General features: G+C 41.9%; 1 protein-coding gene across 7 annotated transcripts in view; it reads left to right on the top strand.

Moving 5' to 3' along the window:
- The first annotated feature begins 2,746 nt into the window (after nt 1-2,746).
- Nucleotides 2,747-12,432, top strand: part of LOC134549607 (potassium voltage-gated channel subfamily KQT member 1-like) — a 395,125-nt gene continuing 385,439 nt past the window's right edge. For all 7 annotated transcript variants that reach the window (XR_010080145.1, XM_063395349.1, XM_063395353.1 and 4 more), the window contains exons 1-2: nt 2,747-2,840; nt 4,018-4,660. Coding sequence is in view for 6 of the 7 variants with exons in the window: in XM_063395349.1 (XP_063251419.1) it covers nt 4,278-4,660 (383 nt within the window). In the remaining variant the exon portion in view is untranslated. The remainder of the gene's footprint in view (nt 2,841-4,017; nt 4,661-12,432) is intronic.

The following is a 12,432-nucleotide window of genomic DNA, read 5'->3' as shown; positions in this document are numbered from 1 at the left end:
AGGCAATTTATCACATCATATCTTCCCCTGTGTGGTAAAATGCTACAGTACATTTCACTTGGCAAACTTTTGGAGAGAATGGAAGCCCGGTGTCTCAATCTGGACATGCACCATCTTTCCAACACCACAGTGTACAAGTCATGATAATCTTAGTTTACATTCAGCATATCCTTGTGAAGGAGAATAATGGTGTTCATGGTGCACATCAAATGGACTGCCAAGTCCTCCACAGACAACAGAACTGTGTAACAGATTGGCAAGACAAATATTTGCCCCATTTTTCAACCTGCAGTTCAAAAATAAAAAGTACAGGGGGTACTGTTAAGTAAACTCAGAGCTGAAGCCCCATTTCATGCTTCTTAATTACCTTTGTTTACAGTCCTTTGTAAGAGCCCACCAGGCTGGGAAGCTGAATCAGAGAGCAAGGGCTGGAATTTTGCCCCCTTAAAGGCATTCTGGGCACCACCAGCTGGGTTTGTGATCACTGTTAAGATCCCAGAGCTGACCCAGGGGCTGTGTGGCACTCAGCAGTGCCCAGCTCCTGGGTATCAGTGCTGGCAGTGCTGCAGCACATCCAGAGCAGATCTTCAAGAGCACTGATGCAGAGAGCTTACGTCCAGAGAATGGAATCTGGGATGGACAGAGGGGCGCGGGAATGTTTGGTAAGTCTCATCTATTATTTACCCTTCAAGATATTTTCTAGCATTAAGGGTTCCATATTATCTGTCTCTGGCATGACTCATTAACACTTTCCTTCTAAAACACAGCCCCTGGAGGAGACAGTGATGGGGGCTGCCAGTGGTGCTGTGTTTAGGTTTGTCTCTGAGAAGTGCCTCCTCCTCAAGAAGGGGCTCAAAAATGCATCTCAGAGCCAGACATTTCTCTGTGCCTTCCCATCCTGGGCTTTTGGTTATAAATTCCCAAGTCTAGTGCTAAATGCAGTGCTGTCAGGGTGAGGAAGATGTGCTCTCTGAGCACGGGGGTGGCACCAGGCCCACCAAAATTAAACACATGAAGTGAACCCAGCCACAGAAGTCACGCTTCTGTATATACACAGTTGCAGGATGCTGTGTGCATCTATAGTTACCAGTGAACACTCCAGCATTTAGACATTGCTGAAATCATGCATTTGATGTAAGTCATAAATTAGTGAGGTTACTAATTGCCTGTTGAGATTCTGACCCAAAGATGCCATATACTGCTTTGGGGGGTGTGTGAAGGAATGATTTCAAGTCTTCCACGTCTCAGTCTGTTAAAATCCTATCATTAAATCATCTTTTCCTCAACCAAAAAGTAGGAGTCAGGTGCCCTGGTTTGTACTTCTGCTGAGGTTTCAAACCTGCTGCTATTATGTTGAGGTTTTACATTTGCAGTAAAGCTGGGCACCACTATTCCCTCAAAGGAAACTAATTTTTAACCTTAAAATATCCACAAAAATTACTTCTTGGTTGGTTAGTTGGGGGGTTTTGTTTGGTTTGTTAGGGGTTTTTTTAATGCTTTTTTCTCCTCCGTACTTTGGCTTATTTTGTAGAGCTTGAGTAATTACATTCAGGAGAGGTCAGAGGTGAAGAGAGATGGCAATTTTTTCATTTAGCAAATTACTGTCTGGAAAAGTTAATAGAGGAGAGAGTATAAAAGTATTAATTGATGCAGCAAGCATTTCAGGAAAAAGCAAAAACACGGAGAAGGAGTTTTGTGGCTCGAGTCAGGTATCAGTTCTCAATGACCACTCACCTGCAGCAGTATGTGGAATAATGTATTCAATTCTGTGCCCGGGGGAAACTCAGCAACACAGCATCCAAGGAAAATGTTCTGGATGGGTTGGCTTTTACATCAGACTACATGTATTATGTATCAAGAAAAAAGAAAGGAACTAAAAGGGTTTGGGGTTGGGTTTTTGTTTTGTTTTGCAGTTTTTGCAGCGGTATGGAAACATAACTGGGAAACTAAGAAATAACTTTCTGCAATAATCTTTCCAAGGAAAGAGATGCCTTAGCCCCATGAACAATTATGATAAAAAGTGAAGACTATGTGCAATGGCAGCATTCCCCCACTGATAATAACCATAGGGTGAAAGGGGCACCTTTGTTCCATTCTCAAATTCCTGGCTCTGGAAAAATGGGAAGCTTAAATTTGGAATGCTGGCACTGCAGAAAACAGTCTGATTTCTGTTATAAGAGGAAGAAAGGAGACAAATAGCAGTATTCACTATCTCCTTCCCAATTAGAAAGGTCAACAATAAAATGGGGAGTTTGATGCTGGAATGGTCATGTTTGGGATTCTCTTCCTCCCAAATTAACACAAAAAATGACCTGGAGCTCAGAAGGGCAACAACATGAGAGAACCCTGATTTTCCATGACTTGATGTAACAATAAAGTGCTGCTTTTGGCTTTGTCAAAACTTTGATGGAAAAAACCCTGAGCAACTGAAGCTGCTGTTTAGACTTTCCCAGTAAGAAAGGAGGATGCAGAGCCTCCAGCTTGCCACAGGCATCACCTAATTCAATGTTTAAAGATGTGCAGTAAGGAAAGGCTGCTTTTAGTGCATCGCAATGAAGTGTCTGCAGATAAGAAAAAGACTGTGAGGGAAGTTAAGCTGTTGCTTGTGATTGCTGGTTTTGACAGCAGGAAGAGACAGAAGTAACTTCTCTCCGAAATCACCCAAGCTGTTCCCGGTTCTTTCTGTGCCTTATAAGGCAGCCCAAAGGGAGGGCCCCTGCCTTGCTCAGGGTGGGACTTGGGGAGCCGTGGGCAGAGCCGGGCAGCAGCTCCTCTGCTGCACCTCTCCAGGGATCCCGCGGTGCGCAGCAGCCGCCAGGAGAGGGACACGCCTGGACAAAGTAGGTGCTGTTTGCCGGCTGCTTGCAGGATTTTGTGTGCCGGGTCTGTGGGATGCCGTGTGCGGATGGGGCAGCCCAGGAAAGGTGTTCTAGGGAGCCTTGTCCAGGCAGCCTCAGCACCCCAAAGTGAATGAATGCTCTTGGAGGTGCTTCTCAGGGACCTGCTGCAGGCTGGCTTGGATGAAGGGATTTGTGCTTTAGTGTTTGCACCCTCCAGCTATTCATTAAGAGAACTGCCGAGGGAAGGGATGTATTGCTCTCTTTGCTCTAGGACTGATGTGGAAATGTGAACTGATGCTCACCTTTCCATGAGCGGCGTTAAGAAATGAGCCCTGTGTAAAAAGTCATGTTAAAATGTCTACCTGTAAATATTTTGTGAAATAACTTGGAGGGCTCTGTTCAGATGTATTGCAATAGGAGTTCATTCATTACTCATGAGGAGCTTTAAGCAATAGCAAAAAATAGGCTTAATTTAAAAAAAAAAGGGGGAGGGTGAAGGCTGAATTGTCTCTAAAATATTTTGCTGAGGTTAAAGTAACTCTGAATTTGATGTGTAAGAAATAAGGCAGTACAAAAAGAGACCTCCACTCTCAGTCACACAAAATTATTCATATTGCTGCTAAGAAATTGCTGCTCTGTTGTTGCTCCATGAAATATATATTGATCTAGAACAACTCTATTGCCTTTTCTGTTTTGTCTAGGTACTTGTTTGAGAGTAGCAAAATTAGCTGCAAACATGAAAGGGCTTGAAGAAAACTGAGGATCAGGCCAGGAGTCTTTGATCTTTTGCCTTGTAGCAATATTAACCTCCCATTAATTATCATTAATGGCATCCTCCTTTTTACACCTGAGAAAAATTGTCCCAGAGTATTGTGGACTGAAAGATTGGTTCCTGTGAGGTGACTGAAATCATTTATTTAAGTCTTTAAATCTTCCTGTAATGTTGATGCTCTAGATAAGTTCTCCTAGGTGTTGAAGTTCAAAGCCTCATTCAGATGTGTTTTGGGCAATACTTCATCTCTAATCAGGACACTTCAAGTACTGCTCAGCTTAAAGTAACCTGATAGGATCAGCTCTCAAGTCTCTGCTGCTGCACAAGTGTTGCACTGTTTAAATAGTTCTAGGCTTCCTTCTGAACACTGTAATTTTGAAACTTAATTTTCTTTCCTTCCTCCAGGAGTCTCATCCTCTTTCCCAGACTCTGTTCCTTCTGGTGTCAAGCGCGTGTCGCTGTTTTTCTGATTTAATTTCAGAGTCTGTGAGTGACAGCAGGTGACAGGCTGGCAGTTCACACTTGTATCACAGAGAAGCTCCATGATAACGGCACAAAGTCATCTTATCAGCTGCTGGAGAACCCTGGGCAGGGAAGACATCCAATCCCTCCTTCATGATTTTAAATATTGATCAGAGACAGCAATACCTGTGTGCTGTTGTGAGATGTCCTGTGGTGGTGGAGAAACTGCTGCACACCCAGTGTGTAACCACCGTGGGGAGGAACACGGCTCCACTCTCCAGCTGAGCACTCTGAGTGGAAATAGCAAATCTGCAGCATTCCTGGAAGTCAGGGGGAACATCAGCACCATGCAGTATTCTCCTGTGGCGCTGAATCCAGAGCCCTCCATGGATAAGGGATCCAGCATTCCCCAGAGCCCTGGGGAAGGCACAAAGGCTGCAGCCTGCTCGGACAGCGGAGCTGGCAGGGCTCGGACCACAGAGTGCTTCCAGAGCCCACACCTGACCAAAACCAGCACCCAGGGACGGGTCTACAACTTCCTGGAGAGGCCCAGTGGGTGGAAGTGTTTTATCTATCATTTTGCTGTGTAAGTACCTGCGTTTTCACATGGTCTTTGGGGTAAGAAAAATCTGCAGCTGCCCATTTAATCAGCCAGGAATCAGTACTTGAGCTCCTGGGCTCAAAACCTGTTGCATGAGTTATCCCCTGAGGGCAATGATAAAGCCAATTCCTCCAAGAATCAGCCACTATATCCATTATTGTTTCCAGAGAAGGCTTTTTATTCTTCAAATGATCTTTGTTTTCAAGGATGTATATTTGGTATTTGGTATTTCTGAGGGCAGGTCCTCTATGCTCCCGCAGTTCTGATTGCTGATTGAGCTGCTTGACACTGTTCCAGCTTCAGACACTGCAGTTTTTAGCAAATGTGGCAGATCCAGCTGTGATCAGACACATCCTGCACTTGTAAGTTTGTCTTGCTCATGCTAAAGAGCCAAAACAAGTAATTTGTTGGAGAAACATGTAACATTACTAATTTGAATTGATTTATAGTCATGAACGTGAAATGAGTACAAACTTAGCAAAATGTTTTTCATTATACCATGTATGTAGTATATGCCAGGAGGCAATTAAGGCTTCCATTTACCCTTGTAAAGCAGTGGTTAATGTATTAATCCAGCTGTTACTGTTTCCTTTAAGTTGCTTATGGTAAGTGTCAAGCTTAGCAAGACCTCAATTACTGTTCTGAATGCTTCTTAACAGAAAGATAATTTGTCATTTTAGTTGTAGAAAGGGTCCAGTTGTGTTCTCACTGAGACCAGAGGAAGTCTTATTGGCCAGCTGAGCCAAAAGGCCTTGTTTTTATTATAAAATTAGCATATTTCCTAAAGAACTGCAGAGTGTAGAAATTACTCTGTTTGTCTGAGATAAACTGTGGCCTGACTGCATTTTGGGAAAGAACTCATTATCAGTGGCTGCAGTCAGGAACTGCCCAGAGAAATATATGGTAATTCTAGGGATGGACCCTAATGCTTCTATTTAGCATAAAATAGATAATCTCATTAATACTTGCTTTCTTTCCCCCCTCAACATCATGTATGTATTCTTGAAAGGATTTTTTTATTCATGAAATTTCTCCAAGCAAAAAGATAGGGCCTCTTTCAAGGACTATGCTTACAGCATGCTTTATTCCTCAGGACTAAACAGATGTGATTTGTGTAGATTAAAATATATGAAAGGTCATGATTTAAGCCTATTTGAGACTACTAATCTTGCTAAAATGCATTTATTTCATCATCTGTGTTGCTTTAATCCCCAACTAAGATTGACCTTTAATATGCACTTTTTTATTCTGAAATGGGCATTAAGATAAAAGAAAAAAAAAATCTGTGTGCTCTCTCAGTACTAGAAAATTAGAGAAAATATTGGTAATACTAACAGCAACTTCTTTTTTAAGGATTCCTAACTTACATGAAAGAATATGTAAACTGAGTTCTCTTAAAAGTTATTTGTCTTTGAGGCTGCTAGAAAGGAAACATTTGAAACAGCTTTTGGCAAGCATTTTGTCTCAAGGATATTTTTGCTAATAATTATTCCAGTAACTACATGATGTGTTCATTTAAATAACAAGTTTCTGTTTTGGAAAGAACATGCCTTACAAGATTATATATCATTACAGTGAAACATTATTTAAAAAATAACTACTAATCTAAAATACACTTAATTTTATAATTAGAACAACCTGTAATTTATTTTTAAAAAGCTTCCCATGTTTTATGTGTGGGTTTGGAGGTATTAAAGTGCAGCTGATCTGGTGCTGATTATGACTATTTTCCTAACAAATCCAAACTTTCAAGTACATGGCTGATATTTGTGGAGTCTGGAGGAACTGGATGTGCTCTGTCCCTTCTGTCCTTCATGTACCACAAAGATCACACAACTCATGTACAAACCTGGGGGAACTTTCTGTCCAAGGGGGACTGGAGTCAGTTCTGATCTGGAGTCAGTTCTGCCAGAAAGAACCTGACTTTCCAAAACCAGGCAAGGCGAGGGAACAGCAAGTGCTCCAGGAGGTGACCTCTTCTCATTCTTAAATTACCAAGATAATCACCACTAACACTTAGAGAAAGTTTATTTTAAAGGAATAAGCACAAGGTTCTTACAGAACTTTATAAGTGTTAGAACAGGGAATTATTTTTGCCTAATTAAATCTAGAATATATTTATAATATTTATATTGGTAATATTTAAATAGAATTTGTATTATTTTAGTGGAGTTATTGGAGTTTTAGTGGAGGTTGAAATTATGGTTTCAACCCAAAATGTTTGAAAGGGTGAGTGACTTTACTTGAGAGTCCCTCCTGCTGGTCTTGAAAACCTTCTCACTTGGATACTTTTCTGGTTCAGGACTGTGAAATACTTCACTTCTAAAATGTCCAGTAGAGTAGAGGATCTCACTTAGCAGGAGCTGAGGGCTTGGGAAGCAGCTGCCCCATGAACTAACAATGTATTAATCCTAACCAAGCAATTCCTGTGGCTATGTAAGAGCCTTGGGGTGTTGGAGATCACCTGTATTAAAGCCCAGCTATTTGCTGTGTGGTCCTTGGTCCAGAAAAACTAGCATGTGCCTGGCTTGGATTCATCTCAAAACTCAGCTATGCACTTGCTTAAATCACATCCAAATGTCAGGTATTAGGGTATAACCCTCGTATTTTGTGTCTTGAAATAAAAATACAACATGTATTGGTGATGAGTTATTCATGGCAGTGACATTCCTTGGCAAACCTACACATTTAAATCATTTTATTGCAGGTGGAGAGTTACTTATGTGATGGATATATTTCTGAAGCCTACATCCATTTAGTGACTGCTGGAATGGCTTCACTGTAGGCTGGAGTGCTGTGTCCACCTGGCTGTCACTTGTCACTGTTCTGTGAGCCACAGAGGCCACCTTGTGTCAGCCCGAGGTGATGTCCAGTGCAGGTTCCAGGCAGGAAACCCCTGAGTGTGCCCGGGATCCAGAGTATTTTCCCCCTTAGTTATTACACCCTGCTCACTGCAGTCCAGTCCCCTTTTCGTGTCTTTTCCATTTCTCTGCTAATTTTGGTCTTTCCAGCTGCTGTTGCCTGGGTAGATGAATTTTTCAGTTAAAAAGCCAGAAACTTAAAAGCAACCTGGGTTCCTGTGGACTAAAAAGTGAGGGAGCAGGACAGCTGGCTAACACTGAGTGTGGTGAAAGAGGGAGAGAGGAGAACCTGGGATCCAGACACTGAGGTCCAGGTTGGTTTGTGGTGGAAGCTGGGACTGGTGCCAGTGATGCTGAAACTGGAGGAAAACTATTCAATAGCACTGTTGCTCAAGAACAAAGAGAATCTGACTTAAGCAGGAGGCACAAAGGAAAGAGGAAAAACAGGTTGTGCAGATCAGAAAGCTGGATACAGGCACAAAAGGGACAGCTGAAAATGGTCAAGAAGCTCAGAGAGCCACTGGGAGGGAGAGGGGTAGGACATGACAGCTGGGAGCTAGGGAAAAGCGGGAGCGTGGAATTCATGATGGGACAAGGAACCTTTCACCCATAGGCAACTAATTTGAACCTTGTCCAAGTCAATAGTGAAGCAGAAGCAGTGATGGCTGTGGGGAGATACAAAAGGAGCTGTTGGTCCCCGTCCAGCTCTTAGCAAATGGATGTCACATCACCCCTGAAGTCAGCACAGCTGGAAGGGCTGCTGTCAGGCACTGCAGAAACCACAGGCTGGCTGGGAATGGAGGAAAGTCCGAGGCAAGAGGGAGGCCCAGGACAGGGACTCTTCAATTGTGTTCTCAGGCCTGCCATTTTCTTGCTGTGTAGCACTGCAAAAGCTTAAGTGAGAACTTGCAGCTGTTCCAGGTCACTTTGTGCTGGTTTGGCCACTTGTTAAATGAGTTGTCAGACCTTGCTCTTGTTCAAAAGTTAGACCAGCCTTTGTATCCCATAACCTCCTATGGGATGAGGTGAGCTGATCTGACAGCTCACTGCCAACAAGGCAGCACCAGTTCTGCTCCCTTTGTCCACCTCCAGCTCTCAGCTTGCTCCTGCCAGCTGTAGTTGTCCTTGGATAGTTAAACTTGGAGTTACATTTAGATAGGCAGTTCAGCTTCTGACACCAGCAGAAACCTACCCCAGTGGGAAAGAGTGGATGGTCTTAAGTTAATACTGCACATTAAGAACCTTGAAACACTGTCATACTGTTGTTTTCTCAGTGGATCAAAATCACTTGTTAAATTTCATATAAAATTGTGCATGATAATTGCAAAGTAACATTGCAAATCATCTGGCAAGTACTGCAGACCACCTGGTTTGACTGCAAAACATTTCATAAATGCAGAGTTTGGGTAGCCATGAAGTCTGCGATGCAGGCTGCCTGGAGATTTCTGGGGAAACAACTCCTCCAAATGGTGACTCAGAGAGGGTAATGGCTGTTGCTCCGAATTATTCCTATGGGATGCTGCCTGTCTCTGGGAATTGTGTGATACAGACAAAGAAAATGTCTTCCCTACAGTATGGTTTCCCAAGAGGTGGCGTGGTGGTTTACCAATGCCAAAAGGTCTTGGTGCCCCTCTGTCACCTTCCCTTCTCTTCTGGACACACATTTCTGCTGCACAACTCGTGTTGCTTCTGGCACTCACTGGAGCCCTCCTACGCTTCATCAGCTCCCTGTAATGGCAGGAATCTCGATCAGCAGGAAATGAGGAGCTTTGGGGACCTTACGGAGTTGCAGCATGTCAGCAAGCGGTCTAGTGGGGCTGCAACCAGCGCTAACACAGTTGGCCAAGACTGGAATGGAATGAGGCAAAGTTCTCTTTCTTTTTTTTTCTTTTTCTCCCCACCAGAGAGCTGCGGTGTGAGCTCAGTTTTATATGAAAACATGCCCTAGATTTACTTTGTTACCCCTCTCCTCCTCCAGACTCATTCCCACAGCTCCTTCAAAGAGAAGCACATGTGCACACACACACACATATACCTGTTCCTGGCTGCTCATTAAAAAAATTGAACTGAAAAATTACTGCTGAATAATTAAAAGTGCATGATCCTTACAAAAATGTGAACAACATCAATAACGTCACAGACTTGAAACTTTGGGAGGAAAGTACAAAAGATCAAAAACTTGTTTATAAAGAGGGGGTAGCCAGCAGAGGGTTTTTTACTTTAGAAAAGATTCTGTGTACCAATGTCTGTGTCACTGTGAGTAATACATAAACAAGTGAATTCCGATTATTTGGACAAATTAAAAATTGCATTTTTTCCCTGTTATTGTTTCTCCTCAGACTTTGCTTTCTCAGTTGTTTGGGGTTTTTTTTAACTTCCTTCAGCTCCATGTAAGAAATGCTAGTTGTGTTCCATTAATGAAATTGCAGAAGTTCAGAGCCACCATTCTGGCTAATATTCTGTTTTTGTTTGGCGTACAACTGTTGATGATGTAAAGAACTTTAAAAGGCAAAATATGTAAGGGTCTAGTGGTTCCTTTTAATGGGGCACTTGCCTGCATATATTTTGATTCTTTGAGTGTAGCAGCTCTTTAGTGAACTGAAGTAAGTTAGCACAGTGTTCTCCAGCTCCTGTTTTTATCTGGAAATGGAGCGTATAACCCATTATTTATAACTGTTTATCTCAAAGGGACTGTCAAATTCCCATTTCTGTCCTTTCCACAATTATCTCTAGAATGCAAGCAGATATTTTGCTTTTTCCAATGATGTGATTGTAATACGACCAACACAAGCAACAACTAAAGTTCAGAGTAATTATAAGCACATGGCTGCTTTTGAGATTCTGGCTTTGACCTTGATGTCACAGTTTAGTTCTGGACATGGTGTTCTTTAATAAGAGTAAGGATGATGATGATTGTTATTATTAATTATTATTATTAATTATTATTATTGTGTTTCTTGCCAGCATAACAGTTACTTATTTGGAATTTTATATAGAAATGTCACTGACAAAGTTTTCAGTTTAGAACGACAGTGGCTACTTGTCATCTGTGTACGAACTGCTGAGAGGTACTAAGCAGATGTCTCTGATGACAAACTTCAGGTACCAAAAGAGGAGCAGTATTGAAGGGAAGAGACTCAAGAACATTCTGTATTCATTCAAGTGGGACGTTCTAATTACTGCTTAGGGTTGCATGTTCAGCTGGATGGAGATTGTGGAATGGCTGAAGTTGCTAACGAAGGTGCACTGATACTAAAGAAAATTGTCATTATGGTTCTGTAAAGTTCCAGGAGTTGGTTGTTCTAAAAATACATGGGGGTAGTTATTGATTTTTAACCTCTCTTCCTAAGGAAATGAGGTTTCTGCAACCACACTGTCTGAGCATGTCTGTCTGAAAGGGCCTTACCAAAAACTTTTGAGCCAGTTGGCGAGTTTCAGCTGACATGGACAGGGGATGAGATATGTCAGAGATACTGTGCTTCCTCTCATTTGATTAAAAGAGGCATTTGTCTAGAAGAGAGAGAAATTAGTATTCCCAAGATGAAAGCAGTTCACTTTGAGGTCCTTTAGGTTGTTTGGCACCAATGAATTTTTCCAGGAGAGAGATGTTAGGAAAGCTCCTAAGGAAGAACTTGGATCTGGGAGTACTTTGTGTTAGGCACAGGAACATACCTAACCACAGGGCACAAAGCCACAGCATGAGTAAGTTCTATTTTCATTTTTTGAATTATTGATGATTTTTTCCATCATTTCTGTAAGAAATTCAATCCATCTTATTCTGGAAGCTCAATTTTGTAATAGTCTGAGCAATTAATATACATTAACATCTGCCCCCACGGGCTAATGTTGTTTCTGTAGTGAAAACAAATACTGTAGCCTGACATTGCTATGGTGCTATTGATGGAATTTGGTTATGCATTTGTGGAAAAACCCCTCTGTTCTTACAAAAACCAACAAAATAAAAAGATATTCCTTGGTATTAATGTTACAATTGCTCATTAACCTGTGGACTCCACATGGTGCTAATTCAAGAAGAAAAGTGTTCCAGGTGTCTGCCTGATGATCAAGCTGGTATTAACTTAATGGATGTAATTGCACAGCATCATCATATGCATTTGTTCTTTCCTTTTTCTGCTTCTGAACCCAAGAAACATTATTTAATGTGAGTACCATGAGGATTCTGGTGTTGCATTTGAATGGTGGTTGGAATTTCCTGTTCCCTTGGAGGTGTGTCCTAAATCACATGCCAAAACCTACTGACTTCTATGTTACAGTCAAGGTTGGTGATAAAAGTATCAGAATCACCAACACTGAAGTCCTGCTGATGGACTGTTTTTGTCACTGTTTAAAGAACTGATTGTCTCTTCCAGAAAGTTTTATCTATAGAATCAGAATGGAAGATTGCAAGACATACAGAGATAAAAACAAGAGAAACACAGAAGCACAGATGTCAGTGGAAGACATGGGCACTCAATGGAATCAAGGAACTTAAATCCCAGGAAAGGCAGGGCGTTGAATTAAGGGTTTCAGTAAGATCAGTGCTCCTGGTGATTGTGAGGGATGCATGAATGCAGTTTGTCAGTTCTGAAGGTACGGCCAGATAAACTCGTAGAAAAAGCAAAATCTAAACCTTAGTGCTCTTCAAAGAACAGCAATGAAGTTAGGCTGTCAAATGTTTGGAAATGTGAAGTGCTCACTACTAATGGGATGTTTTATAAATAACATACAACAGCTTGGGTCAGTAGATCCAGAAACTTGGTTTCAAGTGGGAGGTGTTTGTAGGATGTGTGGTTCATGCTGTGGTTTGAACAACATTGGTTTTAACTGTTGATCCAGTCCTGTCTGTGATGAATTCTGTATATGCAGGTGAGTCTATTTGGAAGTGAAATTTTAAAT

Source organism: Prinia subflava, chromosome 4 (assembly GCF_021018805.1).
Source record: "Prinia subflava isolate CZ2003 ecotype Zambia chromosome 4, Cam_Psub_1.2, whole genome shotgun sequence".
Lineage (NCBI taxonomy): Eukaryota > Metazoa > Chordata > Aves > Passeriformes > Cisticolidae > Prinia > Prinia subflava.
The sequence above is the reverse complement of the archived record's forward strand: the minus strand, read 5'-3'. Positions and strand labels throughout refer to the sequence as shown.